General features: G+C 38.5%; 1 protein-coding gene and 1 non-coding gene across 2 annotated transcripts; one reads left to right on the forward strand and one right to left on the reverse strand.

Moving 5' to 3' along the window:
• Positions 1 to 15,182: 15,182 nt before the first annotated feature.
• LOC140015832 (uncharacterized) lies at positions 15,183 to 19,700 on the reverse strand. The gene is made up of 3 exons (XM_072068660.1): positions 18,425 to 19,700; positions 16,471 to 18,223; positions 15,183 to 15,828 (listed from the first exon to the last, which is right to left on the reverse strand). The coding sequence occupies exons 1-3, from the start codon at positions 19,698 to 19,700 to the stop codon at positions 15,183 to 15,185; spliced, it is 3,675 nt and encodes a 1,224-aa protein (XP_071924761.1).
• A 190-nt stretch (positions 19,701 to 19,890) lies between these two features.
• LOC140022483 (small nucleolar RNA R71) lies at positions 19,891 to 19,997 on the forward strand. Its single transcript, XR_011826469.1, has one exon. It is a non-coding gene; the product is annotated as a small nucleolar RNA R71 (small nucleolar RNA).
• The last annotated feature ends 3,234 nt before the right edge of the window (positions 19,998 to 23,231 follow it).

Here is a 23,231-nt window from a genome sequence, read left to right on the forward strand (position 1 = left end):
TCATCAAAAGTAACATCTCTACTGATCACAAATTTGGAGATTTGGGATCAGGACACCATAATCTGTATCCTTTCACCCCAGAAGCATACCCAAGAAAAATACACTTTTTAGCCCTAGGCTCCAATTTTCCATCATTCACGTGCATGTATGCTGGACATCCAAAAATTTTTAAATTGGAGTAATTAGCAGGAGTACCTGACCAAACTTCCTCAGGAGTTTTGAAATCAAGAGATGCAGAAGGAGAACGGTTGACAATATAACAGGCCATATTGATCGCCTCTGCCCAAAAGTCGTTTGTCAATCCTGCATTGGAGATCATACATCTTGCTCTCTCCAAAAGCGTTCTGTTCATACGTTCAGCCACACCATTTTGTTGAGGCGTCATCCTGACGGTGTGATGCCGAACAATTCCTTCATTCTTGCAGAATTCATTAAATTCACCTTCACAAAATTCCATGCCATTATCTGTCCTGAGCCGCTTAATGTGTTTTCCTGTTTGCTTCTCAATCAAAACTTTCCATTGCTTGAAAGTTAGGAAAACATCATTTTTATGCTTAAGAAAATATACCCAAACTTTCCTTGAATAATCATCAATGAAAGTCAACATGTACCTGGCACCTCCTTTAGAAGAAGCACGAGAAGGCCCCCAGAGGTCTGAATGAATGTAGTCTAAAGTTCCTTTTGTCCTGTGAACTGCCGGCAACTGGAAGCTAACTCTCTTCTGCTTTCCAAAAATGCAATGTTCACAGAGTCCCATCTTTCCAATACTTTGACTACCAAGAAGACCTCGTTTGCATAAAATAGATAAGCCTTTCTCGCTCATGTGCCCCAATCTCATGTGCCATAATTTGGTAAAATCAGAATCAGACAAAGTTGATGTAGAAACAGCAGCAGCACCTGTAATAGTAGATCCCTGCAAAATATATAAAGTACTAGATCTGTGTGCCTTCATAACAACAAGGGCTCCTCGACTGATTTTGAGAACTCCATCTCCACCTGAATACCTGCACCCAATAGACTCAAGAGTGCCCAAAGAGATGAGATTTTTCTTCAAATCTGGAACATGTCTAACATCTGTGAGCGTCCTCACAATACCATCGTACATTTTAATCCGGATTGTGCCTTTGCCAACAACTTTACAAACAGCGTTGTTGCCCATTAAGACAACTCCACCTTCAGTTGATTCATATGTTGAAAACCAGTCCCTATTGGGACACATATGATATGAACAACCCGAATCTAAAATCCACTCATTGTTAGACCTAAAAATATTTTCCGTTGCACAGAAAATGGTTCCATCATTCTCATCAGCTGCTATACTAGCTTCAGCGGATTCAGTATTTTTCTCAACAAATTTCCCCTTTTGCTTTTCTTTATTTTTCAATTTAAAGCAATCAGAAATAACATGGCCCTTCTTTTTACAATAATTGCACACCACATTTTTATGTCTGGACTTGGATCTACTTCTATTTTCTGTGTTTCTCTTTTCAGATCTACCCCGAACAAACAAGCCATCGGCTTGACTCCCACTAGTTTCCCCAGTAATGTCCCTATCTATCTGCTCTTTAGATTTTAATGCAGATTTAATTTCTCGATACGAAATTGTTTCCTTTCCATAAATCATAGTATCGCGGAAATGCTTAAAAAACTGGGGAAGGGAACACAAAAGTAATAGGGCTTGATCTTCATCATCAATTTTCGAATCTATATTCCCCAAATCCATAATAATAGAATCAAATTTATCAAGATGGGAGAGTATAGATGTACCTTCAGACATCCGAAACATGTACAAACTCTGCTTCAAATATAGCCGATTCTCGACTGTCTTCTTCATGTACAAGGCTTTCAATTTATCCCATATAGCCTTGGCCGAAGTCTCCGTTGCTACCTCACGCAATACCTCATCGGAGAGATTTAAGATTATGCTGGATCTGGCCTTCTTATCCATATCGGTGAAATCCGCATCCTTTACATCTTCTGGTTTGTTCTCGATTCCGTGAATCGCTAGATCAACTCCGTCTTGAATAAGAATGGCCTCCATCTTGAGCTGCCACATTCCGAAGTTGACATTCCTGTTGAATTTCTCGACAACCGTCTTTGTTATCGTCATTGTTGCCACAAAATCTGTAACGTGAAGTTTGTCTAAAAAAAATGGCCAAACAAATATGCAAGTCTCGTGAGCGGGCCCACAGGGTGAGCGGACCCCACGAGATAAGCGGCCCCCACGGGGATGAACGGACCCCACAAGGTGAGCGGGTCCCACGGATAAACGGACCCCACAGGATGAGTGGGCCCCACAAGATGGATGGACCCCACCAGATGAACGGGCCCCACCAGATGAACCTGTCTTGGAAAATATAACAACCAGCTCTGATACCAGTTTGTTAGAGCTGGCCCAGGAAATAGACAAACTAAAGTTAGTACAAATTCGGCGGTATAACCGACCATATAATAGATAGGCGGTAGATACCAGCCATATAATAATTAGGCGGTAAAACCGACCATATAAAGACGGATAACAAAGCAAATAAAAGACACAGAAGATTTATGTGGTTCGGTCAAATTGACCTACGTCCACGGACGAGGGAGGAGCAATATTTCTACTATGAAGAAAAAATACAAAAGACCGTAAGCAAGTGGTTCCTAGGCCAATAGGCACTTACAAAAGAGTTTAGAAAATATTCCTAAACTCAAAATAAGAGAGCCTAAAATATTTGACTGAATGGGCTAAATGACTCAAGAAGCTAATAGCCCATATTACTCTCTTGAGTGGTGCAATCAATTCCTTCATAAGGCTCCCTTATTTATAGGAAATTAAAGGAAGAATTCCTTTGGCTTCTACCGATGTGGGACGAAGCACCAAAAGCATTTGGTCAACAAATGCGGCTTCAACATAAGGGAAGCCGAGAACTTGCGTCTGAAGCGATGGAGTGAAAATTTTTCCGCAGTTTCGTAAATCTGGTGAAGCAAACAGGCAAGGTCTCGTCCCAAGTTCCTTCCAGATTTGCAAGCCTTCAGCTTTTCTCCCTCTCTCAAACCCAGCTCTCTGGTTCCTCTCTTATCCTCAGCCCCCGTCTTTTTTGTTGTTTTTCCTTTTCTTTTCTCCCCAACCGAAGCTGCCTTCCTCCAAAAACCCTAGCTTCCCTTCTGGTTTTCTCTACTAGTTCTCTCCAAGAAACCCCCGTAGCCCTTCTCTTAGCCAGCTTTCGATTTTTTCCTCTCCAGCCGCCAACCTCTCATCTTTTCTTTCCCCCACTCCTCTCAGCCGCCCACCAGATCTTTCCTCTGTCCACCTCTATAGCTCCCTCCCGTATCTTCTATTTTTTAACCTTTTTTCGTCTGGTGCAGCATCCCTCAAACCCTCATATCTAAGGTTGGGATGATAGTTAGGTTTTACTAAAGATTTTGGCCCTTAGATCATTTTCCTTCTGGAATCATCTTTGTTGGGGGTGAGGTGGCTTGTACTGGATTTGGAGGTATGAAAGAAAGAATGCAAAAGGAACAAAATATGGGCAAATGACCGCTGCCATTTTCTGTCCTTTTTTCCGTTTCATGCTTCTGTTTTGAAATGCAATATTGAGAAGGAGCTTGGATCAAGTGCAGCATGGTGCATGAGCACTTTTCTTTTTTTTTAATTAATATAAAGAAGTAAAAATAAAATCAAATAATAAGCAAATAATTTTCTTGAAAACAAATTGAAATAACACAAAAAAATCAAATGCTAAAAATAAATTTTTTGAATTTGATTGATGGCTTTTTTCTGATTTTCACTTGACAAACAGTAAACTTTCATAAATTGACTCTAAAAAAGAAATAAAGCATATTTTCGTGAACAATTTCTTTTCCCAATAAATTTTAATAAAAATTAAGAGACTAATGAGCTAAAATAATAATTGGTATCTAAAATGCTATAAAAATGTCTAAAAAAAAAACCACGAGATTAATAAGTAAAACTAGACAATTTTCAACTAAAAAATGATAAATAAAGCTAAATCAAAAATTTGGTGTCTACACATCATATACTATATAAAAAACAATAAACACAACTGAAAATATCAAACCCTAGCTCAACAATCCAACATATCATGCCAAACTAACAAATTAACCGTCTCAAGCCAAGAATATAAGATTCTATCCAAACTTAAACAAGATTAAGGAAGAGAAAAAGGAAAGGCAGCCATAATACCTCACCAAGGATGCTTGCAAGAGAAAACCACAACCTTTCCTTCCAAAACTTTACCACACAAAGCTTCCTAAGTTCTCAAGTGAGAGTTTAATCGGTTTAGATTTTGAGATTTCACTCAAACAAGAAGGATTCAAGGTTAAAGTGGATTTGGTCAAATGATGCATAAATGAAGAAGAAATAAAGTGAATTTGGTGATAAAAATGAAGGAAATTGGTTGGTCAAACAATCCCTTGGATGGTTGCCAAGTGTTGCGTTAGGGTTAGATCTCAATTTTTTTCTTTTCTCTCTTTTCTTTTGGCCAAAGATTGTGGCTGGTTTAAGAGATATTTTAGGGTTAATTAACTGAAATAAAAGCAAGGATATTAAGGTAATAAAGTAGTGTTCAAGTGGTGTACTCACTTGGTAACAAGCGGTACATGTCGGTTCACACCGTTTTTCCTTAATTCGCACGTACTAGGGTTTTCACTTATAATTCACTTACCTATTATTATTACTTCAAATCACACACTTTTTCTTATCTAAAACTCACTCTTAACCACCAAATTTAGTACACACTCCGTACCGATTACTCACACTATCAAAAGACGTAAAAATCCTAATTTACGCTAACGTTAAAATGAAATATGAAACTCTTGATTCTATGATTTATTGCAACTATGGAGGACGTAAATGGGTAGTAAAGATATTTAAAAGTAATTTATTCAAAATAAAAGGGAATTTGAAGAAAATATGAGTGAATTTTCCAGTCATCACAGAACTCCAGCTTGGGCACCCCAGGGATGAAGGCATTTCTTTCCCCCCTATCCGGATTCATCTACCCTTGTCAGGAATTACCCTGCATAGAAATTGTGGGAGTGGCCAGAATCCCTCTTTCTTGCTGAGAATTCCTATTGTTTCCTCCAATCTGTGCTACAATGCTGGCTATGAGAGCCTTCAATTCTGTGGAGTTAGCCATCATCTTCTCCTCCATGGATTTAAGAGTCTCACTAGTGGAATCCATGAAGGTCTGCAATCTTGCTTCTTGCTTCTTGACCTGTCCCTCAATTATTTTGAGACGTGTACCTTCTGCCATGAGGAAAGAGAGAAAATGTAGCTTGAGGAAGAAGAAAGGAAGATATTATTCCAGAAAATGTGATAACCAACAACCCCGTTCAATCTTGCTACTCTCTCCCCTATATACAACACATTTCTTGCTTCAGAGTCAATTATTTGCTGACTCAGCATAATTGTCTAACTAACAAGAAGATTCCATTTGGTTACCTAACAAAATTATATTCACAATTGCAAAAGAATAGCTATTCTGGAGTCATTACAGAAGCTACCCCATGTTTTACCCCTCATTTTGTCTAAAACAGATAAAAGATAAAGAAAATGTAGAGGGGCAAGAATACATGGACCGATAAGTGACTCTACCCCAATGTATCCTCCCCTGCATATTCTGGTGGCAACTATGTAACTTGCATATCTTTTCCATAATTTTTATAACTCATTTTCAATTGGAATTTTGGCTGTGGTTGCTCAAAAAGGTCTAGTAGAGTGTGAAGAACCTTTATGTCATTTCAATGAAGACTTTTGCTCTTTCTAACTTCCATATATATATGCATTGTATTGCAAGATCAAAATACATAAGAGGAGAGCTTTTAATTAAGCTAGGTAGAAGAAAAGAGCAAAAAGTGAGGTTTTTCTTGTAGTAGAAACTATTTTTGACCTTGGATTTGGAGAACAAAAGTTGTACAAAGGTGTTTGAGGAGCTTGTTTCATCACTTCGAATAATATTTCTCTTTTTTTGGACCACCCTCTTCTGTGTATTAACAGTAGATGCAACCGGATGAGGGCCTTTTTAACTTGTTGTTGTTCTGGTAGCATCTGGTCGAATTCGTTTGACCTGATCACAAAAATCAGACAACATTTCACTCAGCTATTCCAAGCACAACAATTACAATATACAATAAATAAAAATGGTTACAAGGGTTGATAGCTAACCGGGCTGTTGAGCTTTCTGATTTGCCTCTTAGCAGTTGGACTGGCAATCGTCCTCAACATTTCTGTGGGATTATTAATGTCACCTTCTGCAACAACATTTGCTCCTTCCATTGATTGTTGTACACCTTCAAAAGTTGATGGCCGAACAGCAATATTATCATGTTGTTGGAAAAAATTGGCAAATTCAACATTAACATTTTCAGCATTCTCTTCACCAAATCCATGCACAACACTCTTTTCACCAGATCTGGGAGCAACATTCTCTTCAGTACAACCCATAGCTACAGCTTTATCTGATTGGCTAGTTGCATTATGCTGTCTTAAATGCAAAGTTCCAGCAACATCTTGAGCTTAACATGTAGCTCTATTATGACCTGGCAAACCACACTTTCTACAATGCATCACAAGATGTTTTTTCTCATTTTGTGGACATTGGTATTTTGTCCAAGAGAGTTGCTTCTATTCTCTGTAACATCTTTTCTTCTTGCCTTTCTAGGTCTTCCTGGTTGGACACATGGTATTGGGGGCCTAACACTGGATTTGTACTAGTTGGCCAAAGTGTTTTTTCCACTGACGAGATAGAGGAAATTCTCATAAAATTTGAAAAATAGTTCCTTGGAATAGCAAGCATCAGTATACAAGCACGGGTCCTCATTCATTCTATGAATTGCTACAATGGAATGGCAACATGGCAGCCCACTAACTTCCCATAAATTACAAGTACATGTTCTTTCTTGTATATACACAGCATACTGTTCCCCTCTAGGTCCTTTGACTTGATAATCCCCATTACCATTTTCACAATTTTCCATTTCCTAGACAGTTTTGCCCTTTCTTCAATCAACTCCTTAATAGTTGGACCAATAGTACCATGGCATTTTTTCATCCAAGTTGCCCTATCTCCTATTCTACCCATTAAGTACTGCCTAATCCCTTCCATCATTCCAATAATAGGTAAATCCCTGTATTCTAATATTTTTTATTAAACGTCTCACATAGATTGTTAACTAGCATATCAGATTTAACATGGTGAGGAAAGAATGCCTTACACCAATGCTGTGGTGGTGGTGCCCTTTTGACCCATGCACATGCAAGCCGGTTATACTCTTTCAAGTCTTCAAGTTCTACCTTATATAACTCAACAGTTGTCGCTGATGCAATGCTCCATAGTCTATCTTTTAAAACCTGTCCGTGATGTTTTTTCTTGAAGTTCCTGTATAGTTGCTGAACACAGAATCTGTGTTCATAGTATGGAAGAAGTTCCAGAAGTGCACTATCAAGCCCCTACAATGACAAACCATGAAAAATTGGTCAACTCTAATAAATCAAACAGTAACTAATATCAACAAGATTGATAAGATGGAGTGCTTCACCTTTTGCTGGTCCGAAATAAATGTGTAATGGCTGCTGGCAGTGGCTATTTGTAAGTCTTCAATCAATAACCTGAGGAACCAATACCACTGCTCTCTTGCCTCCTTTTCAACAACAGCCCAAGCAATGGGCCACCATCCATTATTGGGATTTGTCCCAATGGCTGTCAATAATTGGCCCGAATATTGATCTTTTGTGTGACACCCATCAAGTGCTATAATGGGCCTACAGCTCTCATTAAACCCCTTTTTGAGAGGTCCTAAACAGCAATAGAATCTGGTAAATGAAGGCCTCTCATCAGGACCACTTCTCGGATTGTATTGAATATCAATTGTTGTGTTCGGGTTGGTTCTCTGTAATTCAGCAGCATATTCCCAAACAGAAGCATATTGTTCTGCTACACTTGACGGGTTTTTGATATAAGTGCAAGTTTAATTCCGATTAATACCCGTTGACTGCAAGTATACAGGTCAAATTAGTAGTTTAGAGCATGTATCGGGTCGATCCCACGAGGAGCAACTTAAACAAGTACTAGGTCCTTTACTTACTCTATTATTTAGACTAACTAATAATTAATGCAAGAGAATCTATAACTACTACTTCCTACAAGTCTTAACTAAACAATTGCAAGATAACAAATGGAGAAAATTCACTAAACACTTGAGTCTAGGGATGTAGATTCCACTTATGGCATAAACAACACAAATGAATAGATTTACCTCTTGTTACAACCCTTGTTTAACTAGGGATTCATTTCCACTATTACCAAATCTCATTCTCATGATGAAATGGCCTAGAATAGTCTAGTTTTCCCTATTCTCATGGTGAATAACTAGTTCTACTCTTGTTTCCTTTATGAAATGCAAGGTTAATCCACTTAAGTGTACCTCTATTCTCACGAGTCTACTACTTAAGCCCTACTCATGATGTTCCATCATTATTACCAATTTTCATTGAATAATAACAACTAAGAGCTTGTTATTGGTGATCAAGCAACAACAAGGGCTAAGCATGCACAAGTAGACAAGTTAATACAAGATGTAACAAGTGTAAATCATATCCACTTCATATCAAGTAGCCATAAGCTTCATCTACTTCCTAGATCTAGAAATTTAGCCACTCATGTAAGATATAACAAGAAAATACATAGCTTCATTGCATGAACACATCATGAATCACAAGTAAAAGATAGATTAGAGAAAGCTTAGCCAAGGTTAATGAAGAAGCTTCAAATGATCTTCAATTTCTTCAACAAAATGGGTACAATGAAGTCTCCAATTGTTCTCCACAAAAGTTACTAGCTAGAGAGAACAAGACAAGACTAACTTCTCTTTTCTAAAGCTAACACCTCCTATATATCTTCTACTATGTTCTACTTCTATCTAATAATGTTTTTTTCTCCTTTTTCTTCCAAATTTGCCCCTCCTTGAAATCATCACATCTTGCTTCTTCAAGTGTACAAGATGTTTGCCAGCTTTCAGCCGAAATTTTGTTTGAAACATGAGTCAAAAAGTAAGTGTGAAATGAACACAAGTTGTTCTGCAAGTTGCAGAGGAGAGAGAAAGATCCGAGGCCTTGATCCGAGGGGTAAAAATAGGATCCGAGCTCGGATCCTTGCCTTCAGCTTTTTCTTTACCGTTCTTCATGCAGGATCCGAGGCCTTCTTCAGGATCCGAGCTCGGATCGTCTGGTCCTCGGATCTACTTCTCCAGAAGTTTAACCGAGGGCTCAGATCATATGGGACGAGAGAAGATCCGAGCTCGGATCCATCTCCCCTGTTTCCATCTTCAAATTCTTCTCTCTTTTGCTCAATCTTCGCTCCTTGTTTCACTTGTCCATTGTCCTCCAACTAGCATCTTGCCTCTTCTTGATAATATGTAAGTGTTTCATGATCTGATAACCTACAAAATATCATATGTTTATGCATTAATCTACTCATTTTGCACGTTTCGATCACTAAACAACACTTGAAACAATTTGCACCAAAAAGAGCTTAAGTACGACTATGATCCTTTAAAAACATGACAAAAGCTCGTGCAAAACTGTACAAAAATATAGACAAAATATTCACTTATCAAACTCCCCCACACTTGAATCATTGCTTGTCCTCAAGCAATGCAAGAAACCACTCAAGCAACAATTCAAGTGCCAAATAGAAAATATGCTTTCTCAAATTCACTTCTCACAACTTGGCTACTAATCACGATGCAATTCTTCAAAATGCCTTCAATACTCATAATACTCAATAAAGGGGAAACAATTATACATAAATTTAACCTCCTTCAAATCATTCTCTCTCCCGAACTTATCTTCACAAATAACCGACCCATATAGTCATATGGTAACACTCTCCCTTATATCCAATTTGTTTTCTCAAAATTTTACTACAGGAGGGTATCATAAATATATGCTACGTACTAACACTTGAATATTGCAAATGCCTTTTTACGCGAAGGTCGACACTTTTAGGTGAAAACCCCCGGTTACTCCGCACTCACATATCCAAGTCACAACACCTTTCTACCCCCAAGTACCTTTTTACGCGAAAATCAACATTTTTAGATGAAGCTTCCCGGTTACTCAGTACTTAAGTAGTCGGTGCAACTTTATTTCTCTTTCTTTTCTTTCTTTTTCTTTTTGCTTCTTTATATATAAATATAACCCTCTTTTATCATGGAAATGGAAAACCTTACCCATTAAACTATATCAATCACCTATTTGTAAATCAAAGTGAAGGGAGAAAATTCATTAAAGATAGCAATAGAAGCATAATTGTCCCCACTTTATTAAATATACTTCCTAAAGTGCACTTATCAGAATCACATAATACTTAATCGCAAGTCAAGAAAGAAATGAATTCTTCAAAAGCATATTTGAATTTGTTCAAACATTAGGGAAATTTGACAATCATCGCCATTGCTTGGGCCATAGTGCAAATTTGGAAAAGATTTTGGAAAAATTTTGACAGAGTTTCCCCTATAAATAGACGAAACTCCCTGCCAACAACCCACAATTCAACAAAAATTCGATCATAATCTATATTTCCAGCATTTCTCAACAAAAATAAAGATTCCATATTTCCAGCATTTCTCAATAAAAATAAAGATTCCTTAAGCACAATCCCTCCCCCACACTTAATAATCACAGTGTCCTCAATGTGAAAGGAGGGTAAAGTAACAATACTCCCCTAATCAATGGAAAGAGAGATCCAGTAGTCGATACGAACATCTCGAACATCACGAACATCCCAAAATCTATTTAGACTACAGGAAGGGGAAACAATTATACATAAATTTAACCTCCTTCAAATCATTCTCTCTCCCGAACTTATCTTCACAAATAACCGACCCATATAGTCACATGGTAACACTCTCCCTTATATCCAATTTATTTTCTCAAAATTTTACTACAGGAGGGTATCATAAATATATGCTAAGTACTAACACTTGAATATTGCAAATGCCTTTTTACGCGAAGGTCGACACTTTTAGGTGAAAACCCCCGGTTACTCCGCACTCACATATCCAAGTCACAACACCTTTCTACCCCCAAGTACCTTTTTACGCGATAATCAACATTTTTAGATGAAACTTCCCGGTTACTCAGTACTTAAGTAGTCGGTGCAACTTTATTTCTCTTTCTTTTCTTTCTTTTTCTTTTTCTTTTTGCTTCTTTATATATATATAACCCTCTTTTATCATGGAAATGGAAAACCTTACCCATTAAACTATATCAATCACCTATTTGTAAATCAAAGTGAAGGGAGAAAATTCATTAAAGATAGCAATAGAAGCATAATTGTCCCCACTTTATTAAATATACTTCCTAAAGTGCACTTATCAGAATCACATAATACTTAATCACAAGTCAAGAAAGAAATGAATTCTTCAAAAGCATATTTGAATTTGTTCAAACATTAGGGAAATTTGACAATCATCGCCATTGCTTGGGCCATAGTGCAAATTTGGAAAAGATTTTGGAAAAATTTTGACAGAGTTTCCCCTATAAATAGACGAAACTCCCTGCCAACAACCCACAATTCAACAAAAATTCAATCATAATCTATATTTCCAGCATTTCTCAATAAAAATAAAGGATTTGTTTGGATTGGCCTTTATTTCTCCAAATTTATTTGCTTACATCATCATTACAATTTTCAATACACCTTTTTACCTTTTCAATTACCTTTTTATCTCACATACATCACATCACAAAAAGTGCTACAGTAAAAATATCTCTAATAATTCACAATCCAAACAGACCAAAAGATTCCTTAAGCACAATCCCTCCCCCACACTTAATAATCACAGTGTCCTCAATGTGAAAGGAGGGTAAAGTAACAATACTCCCCTAATCAATGGAAAGAGAGATCCAGCAGTCGATACGAACATCTCGAACATCACGAACATCCCAAAATCTATTTAGACTGCAGGAAGGGGGAAGTTCAGAACAAAAGGGGAGTGAGACAGTTCAAAAGACTTAACTAAATAAAATAGTAAACTACAAGTCAACAAAAGAGAATCTAGAACAGCAGAAATGTGAAAACTAAATAAAACGAAAATAAAGCAAATTAAGCCGAGGGGCCGCCAAGTTCCGAAGCTTCTTCTCCTCCAACTTCTGCACGAGCTTCTTGGTCAACGTCACCTCTTGGCTCAGGAACAGATGCAGCTTGACCTTCGCCAGGTATAGGAGTCTGAGTTGGTGTTGGAGAACGGCGGATTTGAAAATGGTCCTCTAAAGCACGAAGTCGCCGATCATGCCTCTCCAACTTCTCCGTGATAACTTGTTCTTGTTGGTCACTCCTCTCCATAACTCGTGTCTCCATACAGCATATGGCATTGAGGACTTCTTGCCACCGAGACCTACAGGGAGGTGGTGGAGGTCGAATTGGAGGCGGTTGAGTCGGCTGTGCTTCGGTCTCTTGAGCTTCCGGTCGGGATTGAGGATGAGGCGGAGGGTGAGTGGACGTAGAAGCTTCCCCAGCAGTGCGTTCTTGAAGTAAAGAAGCGCCGAAGTCGGTAGGGATGGCCAATGACCTCAGCAATGTGATCGTCACTTCATCAATGGACTTGGTGGTCAGTGCCTTGTCGGTACTCACATTGACTTGGAGCTTCTCAAACAACACGGACAGAAGTCGAGGAAATCCGAAGCAAGAATCCCCGGGTAGCATCCTAGCTGTGGTGCGCATATAACTTATAATGACGCTCGACAATAGAGTGCCGGTCAGTTGTGCGCCCACGCCATGTATCATCTTGTCGAGGAAATAGAGGTCACTATTCCGCAGCTCTCTCTTACCACTTTTCTTAGGAATCACATTGTGAGCAAATAGATAAAAAATTAAGTGGTATCGAGCTTCAAAAGAGTCGGCATATACTATCTTCTTCCCGGAACGTCCTCGATCTCTATATTGCCCCTTAAGGCGAGCCACAGCTTCCTCGACTAGCCACGGGTCACGCGACTTAAATTCCTTTGTCAATTTCACATCCTCTCCTTTATTTTTGACCCTTATAAACTTGCCGATTGTTTCCCTTTGTATTACGACGCGCTTCCCACGGACCCAAGAAACAATCTTATTAGCGCTATGTCCAGGCTTATCCTCCACATTTGCATAAAACTCCCTCACCAAATTTGGATAGTAATGGCGAGGCAACTGCAGAATGTTCTCCCATCCAAGTCGAGCAAATGCCGCCGACACCTTGTAGTGAGCATCCACCTCAGGCGCCAAGTGTTTCTCGATGATAATCTCCTTAAGCAATCTAGCGTCATACCACTCTTGATTCTCGAGTGATGTGAATCGAGTGATATCATACTCTGGAAGGGCTTCCTCGCGACTTGTAGACGCCTGTTTGCGTCGTGATCGAAGTGGTTGCTCAGGGGAAGAAGATTCCTCCTCCACTGAAAGTGTTGCTTCAGGGCTTGATGAAGGAGTAGGCGTTCGGATAATGGCTCTTCGTGTTCGAACCATTGTGCCTATTTTAATGTCAAAAATTAGTTCACATGTTAAACAAACAACACCTTTGGCACTTCAAGAACATGAATGAAACAAATCTCGGCAGAGTTTACCCTTGAAAAAGGGCTAAACTCCCTGCCAAGAAATATCAAATTCAAGAGAATATTCCACATAGCAATTACTCAAGCACAATCCCTACCATTATAATGCATTTATATTTGCTAAATCTCATCACATGGTAGGAATAAGAATCCAATCACTGCCCCCATCACTGGAGAGTTGAAATTCCAACAATAGCATCCTCAATTTCAACAATTCACCCATTCCAACAATACCCATTCTTAGCAATTCATTCCAAGACTTTCATACCAATTTGTGCTAAAGGTCATAAGTTATTCATTCAAATAATTTTCTACTCTCTTAAACAAGTCCAAAGTATTCAACGAGAGCGAGAAATTAGAAGCAAAAAGTTCATAGTAACCACAAATGTCTCATTGCCAAACATCAAAATAGGCTTAATGACATTTCTTAGCACAATGTAGCCCAAATACAACAAGAATTTTCAACAAATGTGCATTTCCCAAAATATATAAGTAACTATGAAAATTGAAAATTGGAAATTGCAAAATATCAACGAAAGTGAAGAATTGTTACCTCAAATGTGTAGGGCAATGCTAGAAGATGGTAAGGATGCCAAATGTAAAGAGAATAAGCCTAAACTCGACCCCAAATGGACGAAAGTCAGTTCGGCCTTCTTCCCCTTTTTGTCAATCAAAGGCCCTCAAATTGATGTTTTTAATGTGAAATTGGTGAGGGCTTAAGACCACATGAGGCTTAGGGATGTTTTAATAGTGAAAGATTGGAAGATTAATGGATGAAATGGGAGATTGGAGGAGACGGGCTAGGGTTTCGATGAAGAAATAGGAGAAAAAGTGAAGAATTGAAGAACCGAGGCTTCGGTTTTGCTTTTATGCCCGAAACGATCCGAGCTCGGATCTTGTAGATCAGGCCTCGGATCGATTGAAGCTCGGATCAGGCTGTACAGAGGTTTACCGAGCTCTCGGATCTAAAAGATCCGAGCTCGGATCCTCTCGTTTCTGCAACAATTGCAGAAACTGCAATTTTTTCCAATTCTGACAACCTTTTCTGCAATTTCTGAATTACACTTTTAAATGAAAGTTTTCCAACTTTTTTTCTTCACACACAAGTGTAATATGTTCTAAACAACTATTCCACCCCTCAAAATTGAATAAAAAACATCTAGATCACAGATCGAGATTTCAAGTTGTTGGGTCATATTTGCACTTTAACATGAAAAATGCTCTTATTAACCCTTAGACACACTTCAAATGAGCACATAAACATATATATACTGATTAACACCAACTCTCACTTGCAAATCATTAAAATACTATTTTTAGACTAATAGTAAGCATGATCAAATGCTAAAAAACAGTAAACACCCTTAAAACTCCCTTTTCAACTCTCGTTCTCCCCATGCACCTCCAAGATAAGCGTTCAAACCCCGGTAGCCCCCTACAAGCATATGAAATACATATAATTAGAAAATCTCATCAAACCAAAATGCAAGAAACACATGAACTATAACACAACTATAATATTAATATTGGGTTGCCTCCCAACAAGCGCTTTTGTTTATAGTCGTTAGCTCGACTCAAAAGGGTAGGATCTTTAAGTTGAAGAAGAGTCACCCAAAGGACATATGAATCCCTTAGGAACGATTTCACCTGCCAAGTAAGGTTTTAATCGTTGACCATTGACCTTGAATCGTTCATTTCTCGCATTAACTACTTCAACGGCTCCATAAGGAAACACTTGAGTGACTTCAAAAGGTCCCGACCATCTTGACTTGAGTTTCCCGGGAAACAACCGAAGGCGTGAGTTATATAATAGCATTTTTTGTCCCACCTCAAATTTTTTGGGAACGAGATGCTTATCATGCCAATATTTCACTTTCTCCTTATAAATTCTTGCATTCTCGTAAGCATGTAGCCGGTGTTCTTCAAGTTCGCTCAGTTGAAGTAGTCTCCTTCCACCTGCAAGACATAAATCTATGTTAATTGCTTTAATTGCCCAATATGCTTTGTGTTCCACCTCTACAGGCAAATGACAAGCTTTTCCAAAGACTAATCGATACGGCGACATCCCCAAAGGTGTCTTAAATGCCGTTCGATACGCCCATAATGCATCATCAAGACGTCTCGCCCAATCCTTCCTTGATTTATTCACTGTTTTCTCCAATATGAGCTTGATCTCTCGATTGGCTAACTCAGCTTGTCCATTTGCTTGCAGGTGGTATGGTAGTGATGTCTTGTGCCTACAACCATACTTAAGCAATAGAGAGTCAATTTGCTTATTACAAAAATGCTTCCCTTCATCGCTTACTATGGCCTTAGGAATACCAAACCTATTAAAAATATTCTTTTTAAGGAACCGAAGTACAACCTTAGAGTCATTGGTAGGTGAAACGATAGCTTCTACCCATTTAGAAACATAATCCACTGCCACTAAGATGTACTTATTATTAAAAGAACTAGGAAATGGTCCCATAAAATCCATCCCCCATACTTCAAATAATTCAACTTCTAAGAAAGTAGTAAGGGGCATTTCATTTTTTCTTGAGATATTCCCGGTTCTTTGGCATGCATCACAACTTTTAACATATTCCCTAGCATCTTGGTACATAGTTGGCCAATAAAACCCTGATTGCCATATTTTTGCCACGGTCTTTGAAGTGCTAAAATGACCACCCGTTTCTAGGTTATGACAATGATATAAAACATTACGTACCTCATCTTCGGGAATATATCTACGCACCATACCATCAGCACAATGTCTATAAAGCAATGGTTCCTCCCAAAAAAAACTTTTCACATCATGTAAGAATTTCTTCTTTTGATGATAATTAAAATCCTTTGGTATTACTCCACTTACCAAATAATTGGCAAAATCCGCATACCATGGAGAATTGACAATAGCTAGGACAAATTCATCTGGAAAATTCTCTTGAATGGGAACTTGATCATTGATCGGGATATATTCCAATCGTGATAGATGATCCGCTACAAGGTTCTCCGATCCCTTTTTGTCCTTTATCTCCATATCAAATTCCTGCAACAAAAGAATCCACCGAATTAGACGTGGTTTCGCGTCTTTCTTATGTAGCAAATATTTGAGAGCCGAATGGTCCGTATAAATGATAACTTTAAATCCTACTAAATAGGATCTAAATTTATCTAAAGCAAATATCACCGCCAATAGCTCCTTTTCAGTGGTTGCATAATTGAGTAGTGCCTCATTGAGTAATTTGCTTGCATAGTAAATGACGTGCAACCTTCCTTCTTTCCTTTGCCCTAAAACTGCTCCAACCGCATAGTCACTTGCGTCATACATCAATTCAAATGGTAGTGACCAATCCGGTGAAGTTATAATGGGTGCTGAAATCAATTCCTTCTTCAACTTTTCAAAAGCAACAACACAATTATCATTAAATTGAAAAGGGGTATCTTTACATAATAATTCACACAATGACTTTGCTATTTTAGAAAAATCCTTAATAAAGCGTCTATAAAAGCCTGCGTGTCCTAGAAAGCTTCTTATCCCCTTGAGATTGTTTGGAGGAGGCATTCGTTCGATGACTTCAATTTTTGCCTTATCCACCTCAATTCCCTTGGAGAAAATCTTGTGCCCTAAAACGATTCCTTCTTGCACCATAAAATGACATTTCTCCCAATTCAGCACAAGATTTGTCTCCTTGCATCTCTGCAAAATCAATTCTAAATTATGAAGACAATGGTCAAACGATGAGCCATAAACCGAAAAATCATCCATAAATATCTCCATAATTTTCTCTATATAATCAGAAAATATGGCCATCATGCAACGTTGAAAGGTAGCAGGGACGTTGCATAGGCCAAATGGCATCCTTCTAAAGGCAAAAGTGCCATAAGGACAAGCAAAAGTGGTCTTCTCTTGATCCTCCGGGGCTATAGCTATTTGGTTATATCCTGAAAAATCATCAAGAAAATAATAAAATTCATAACCAGCTATTCGCTCCAATAATTGATCAAGAAAGGGTAAAGGAAAGTGGTCTTTTCTTGTTACCGCATTTAACTTGCGATAATCAATACACACTCTCCACCCAACCACAAGTCGAGATGGAATCATCTCATCACTTTTGCTCATAATTATAGTGATTCCACTCTTTTTTGGTACAACATGAATGGGACTAATCCAAACACTATCAGAGATAGGAAAGATTATACATGCGTCAAGCCATTTAAGAATTTCATTTCTTACCACCTCCTTCATATTTGGATTGAGTCTTCTTTGCGTTTCCACCACCGGTTTGTAATTGTCCTCCATTAGAATGCGGTGCATACATATAGAAGGACTTATACCCTTAATATCCGAAATTGTCCATCCAATTACTTTTTTATGCCTTCTTAGAACTCTTAGCAACTTTGCACATTGCTCTTCATCTAGGTAAGCATTAACAATGACAGGTAAAGTATTGTTTTCTCCAAGAAACTCGTACCTTAGATGAGTTGGAAGTGGCTTGAGCTCTAATTTTGGAGGTTCAATCTCCGAAGGTGGTGGTAGCCCTTTTCCTTGGCCAAGACTTTCATAGGCATTACCCCTATTATAGGGTGCTTGAAAATCCAAATACTTGGCCACTTCTTCAAGTGCTTCACAATCTCCCTCTTGCATGCCTAAACTCAATAAACAAAGCTCAAGAGGGTCGAAGTCAAAATTGACTCGGCTCAACTCTTGGGTTAGTTTATCAATTGTGCCAATAGAACAAGCATGATCGGTAAAAGAAGGGTATTTTTCCATTTCATTCAAATTGAACTCTACCTCTTCTTCACCTACTTAAAATTTAAGTTTGCCATTTTTGACATCAATAATAGTACCTGCAGTTGCTAGAAATGGTCTACCAAGTATAATAGGCATAGATATATCTTCTTCCATATCTAATACCACAAAATCCACGGGAATGATAAATTTTTGAACCTTGATCAATACATTCTCCAATACTCCCAATGGATGTCTAATAGACCTATCCGCTAGTTGCAAGGTAAGATTAGTGCGTTTAAGTTCATGCAAATCTAATTGTCTTGCCACCGTTAAAGGAATTAATAATACACTAGCACCAAGGTCACATAACGCTTTAGAAAAGTCGATGTTACCAATAGTGCAAGGTATAGAGAAACTCCCCGGATCCTTCAATTTCGGTGGTAGTTTGTTCTGTATGATGGCACTGCACTCCTCTGTTAATGCTATTGTTTCGCAATCCTCCAATTTCCTCTTTCGCGTCATGATCTCTTTGAGAAACTTGACATATGAAGGAATCTGCAAAATAGCATTGGCAAAAGGGATATTAATGTGCAATTGTTTGAAAATTCTAACAAACTTTTCAAATTCTTTATCAATCTTATTTGGCTTGAATCTTTGAGGAAATGGAACCGCCGGAGGTATTGGGATGGTAGTGGAAGATGATGGTTGATCTTCTCTTGGTTTCTCCCGACTATCTTCCTCCAAACTTGCCTCTTGGTTCCTCCCTTTTTTGTTTTGTTTTTCACTCCCATTTTTCTCACTTTCAACCACTGGAGGATCTTCCAACTGTTTACCACTACGAAGAGTAATGGCCTTGACATGCTCCTTAGGATTCACCTCCGTCTTACTAGGCAAATCTCCTTGATTTCTATTATTGAGAGAACCAGCAATTTGGCCAATTTGGACCTCAACATTCCGATACATTGTAGTAAGTTGATCCAATCTTCCTTCTACTCGCTCAAACCTATCCGAAGTAACTTTGGCAAGCTTTTCCACCACTATCTCCCAACCTGGTTTAGTTTCCGCTTGTGGTTGCCTAGGTTGGAATCCCGGCGGATTGGTTGGCCTATGTTGATTGCTTTGATCTTTCCATCCAAAGTTTGGATGATTTCTCCACCCCGGATTGTAAGTGTTTGAGTAGGGGTTATTTTGAGCATTTCGATTATAGTTGTTAACAAATTGTACCTGCTCAAAATCAACACAATCATTAGTATCATGTTCACCTCCACATACGGAACAACACGCCACATGTGCATTAGATGAACTTGAACCAACTCCGGCTTGCCTATTAAGTAACTTCACCACATTGTTCATTTGGGCACTCAACATGTTAAGAGTGTCCATTTCAATCATACCTGCGTGGCGTCTCAGATTACCTCTCTCATTGGCCTATTGGTAGTTGTTTGCGGCCATTTCTTCTATTAAACTTTGAGTTTCTTGGGGTGATTTACCCATTAAAGCTCCACCTGCGGCTGCATCGATGGTAGTTTTAGTAGAGAAAGATAAACCATTGTAGAAAGTTTGTACGATTAGCCAATCGGGAAGTCCATGATGTGGACATCTCCGAAGCAACTCTCTAAACTGTTCCCAAGCTTCATACAATGATTCACCATCCAATTGGCTAAAACTAGTGATATCCATTCTAAGCTTAGCCGTTTTACCCGGTGGAAAATATTTATTCAAAAATGCCCTAGATAAATCATCCCAAGTGGTGAAAGTGTTAGGCGCATGAGAGTGTAGCCAAATTTTAGCTTTATCTCTCAATGAAAATGGAAACAACCTTAGCCTTATAGCATCATCACTAACTCCATTCATTTTAATTGTATCACATATTTCCAAGAATGTGGCTAAGTGTGCATTAGGATCCTCTACGGCATTACCTCCAAATTGAGATTGTTGAACCATTTGGATAAGTGATGGTTTAATCTCAAAGTTGTTAGCGTTTACCGTTGGCCGCGCTATACTTGTTTGGGATCCTTGAGTTCCCGGTAGAGCGAAATCCCTTAGAGCTTGCCTATTTGCTTCATTTTCTGCCATCTCTTCTTCAAACGGAAGCTCTATTGCAATTCCCTCTATTGGTTGCCTAATCTCTTCTTCATTTTGTTGTGGTGTACGCCTTCTTTGTCTACGTAGTGTCCTTTCAATTTCAGGATCAAAAGGTACTACTACTTGTAAAGCTCGGTGCATACACTACAAAAATTGAAGAATAGAGACAATGTAATAATTATATCACAAAAATAAATAAAAATCCAATTCAAAATATTAACAAGAATTTTCGCTACACTAAACTAGTACCAACTAATCGAATATAAAGGTCTAAATTAATAGAACTTGTTAGGCCCTAATATTGCCACTCCCCGGCAACGGCGCCAAAAACTTGACGGGTTTTTGATATAAGTGCAAGTTTAATTCCGATTAATACTCGTTGACTGCAAGTATACAGGTCAAATTAGTAGTTTATGGCATGTATCGGGTCGATCCCACGAGGAGCAACTTAAACAAGTACTAGGTCCTTTACTTACTCTATTATTTAGACTAACTAATAATTAATGCAAGAGAATCTATAACTACTACTTCCTACAAGTCTTAACTAAACAATTGCAAGATAACAAATGGAGAAAATTCACTAAACACTTGAGTCTAGGGATGTAGATTCCACTTATGGCATAAACAACACAAATGAATAGATTTACCTCTTGTTACAACCCTTGTTTAACTAGGGATTCATTTTCACTATTACCAAATCTCATTCTCATGATGAAATGGCCTAGAATAGTCTAGTTTTCCCTATTCTCATGGTGAATAACTAGTTCTACTCTTGTTTCCTTTATGAAATGCAAGGTTAATCCACTTAAGTGTACCTCTATTCTCACGAGTCTACTACTTAAGCCCTACTCATGATGTTCCATCATTATTACCAATTTTCATTGAATAATAACAACTAAGAGCTTGTTATTGGTGATCAAGCAACAACAAGGGCTAAGCATGCACAAGTAGACAAGTTAATACAAGATGTAACAAGTGTAAATCATATCCACTTCATATCAAGTAGCCATAAGCTTCATCTACTTCCTAGATCTAGAAATTTTGCCACTCATGTAAGATATAACAAGAAAACACATAGCTTCATTGCATGAACACATCATGAATCACAAGTAAAAGATAGATTAGAGAAAGCTTAGCCAAGGTTAATGAAGAAGCTTCAAATGATCTTCAATTTCTTCAACAAAATGGGTACAATGAAGTCTCCAATTGTTCTCCACAAAAGTTACTAGCTAGAGAGAACAAGACAAGACTAACTTCTCTTTTCTAAAGCTAACATCTCCTATATATCTTCTACTATGTTCTACTTCTATCTAATAATGTCTTTTTCTCCTTTTTCTTCCAAATTTGCCCCTCCTTGAAATCATCACATCTTGCTTCTTCAAGTGTACAAGAGGTTTGCCAGCTTCCAGCCCAAATTTTGTTTGAAACATGAGTCAAAAAGTAAGTGTGAAATGAACACAAGTTGTTCTGCAAGTTGCAGAGGAGAGAGAAAGATCCGAGGCCTTGATCCGAGGGGTAAAAATAGGATCCGAGCTCGGATCCTTGCCTTCAGCTTTTTCTTTATCGTTCTTCATGCAGGATCCGAGGCCTTCTTCAGGTCGATCCGAGCTCGGATCGTCTGGCCCTCGGATTTACTTCTCCAGAAGTTTAACCGAGGGCTCGGATCATATGGGACGAGAGAAGATCCGAGCTCGGATCCATCTCCCCTGTTTCCATCTTCAAATTCTTCTCTCTTTTGCTCAATCTTCGCTCCTTGTCTCACTTGTCCATTGTCCTCCAACTAGCATCTTGCCTCTTCTTGATAATATGTAAGTGTTTCATGATCTGATAACCTACAAAATATCATATGTTTATGCATTAATCTACTCATTTTGCACGTTTCGATCACTAAACAACACTTGAAGCAATTTGCACCAAAAAGAGCTTAAGTACGACTATGATCCTTTAAAAACATGACAAAAGCTCGTGCAAAACTGTACAAAAATATAGACAAAATATTCACTTATCAACACTGCCCTTAATATTCCTCCTAGTCTTACTCCTTGCCCTGTAAGCCACACTTCTACTAATCTCACACTTATATTGTTCATCCACAGTCTGCCTAATTTGTTTTGCTGGCATGTCCATATTTGACTTTATTTGGCCTTCATATCTATTTGCCAGCCAAGATGTAGACATGTGCTTGTTTTTCATGCATGACTGCACTGGCCGTGCACATCATTTAATGTCTTCAAATCAAAATCCGAGTTGTTTAAGGTCGGAACTTTAGAAGCATACACATACCACTGACAAGATGTCACACATTTTGCCCTCAATCTAGATTTGTCATTCGTATACATAAATACAAGTCTTCCGGTAAGAATCGAGTAATTCCTAATAGCTTCTCTAAACAAACCCTTACTTCCAAATTTCATACCAATTTCAAATTCGGGATTTTTCATATATTTCTCCATATCAAACTTAGTACACTTTACCTCTGCCCCTTTGATTTCCTCGTCAAACGACCCATGATTGCTGTTGAGTTCCATCTCCACTCCATCATTCAAAAGTGGATTTTGATTGCTGGCATTGGCTGCTTGTGTTTGCTGTGTAGTTTGCCAACCACAGTCTTCACTTCCCTGTGTAGTTTCAGGGACACTGGCATCACCTTGCCGTCTGCTGCTCAACCTAGAACTCCTCCTCAAATGTGAACTTTTTGTTGCTTGAGTTCTTGCCTGGGTTGGTTGCTCACCTGGCTGCCTTTCACTCTCTCTTTCGCCAACATCATTTTCACTCTCTGGCTGCCTTTCACTTGACTTAGCATGGTTCACCACATTGTGTTGGAGGCTGCTGCCTAGT

The sequence above is a fragment of the Coffea arabica genome, chromosome 1e, assembly GCF_036785885.1.
Source record: "Coffea arabica cultivar ET-39 chromosome 1e, Coffea Arabica ET-39 HiFi, whole genome shotgun sequence".
Classification (NCBI taxonomy): domain Eukaryota; kingdom Viridiplantae; phylum Streptophyta; class Magnoliopsida; order Gentianales; family Rubiaceae; genus Coffea; species Coffea arabica.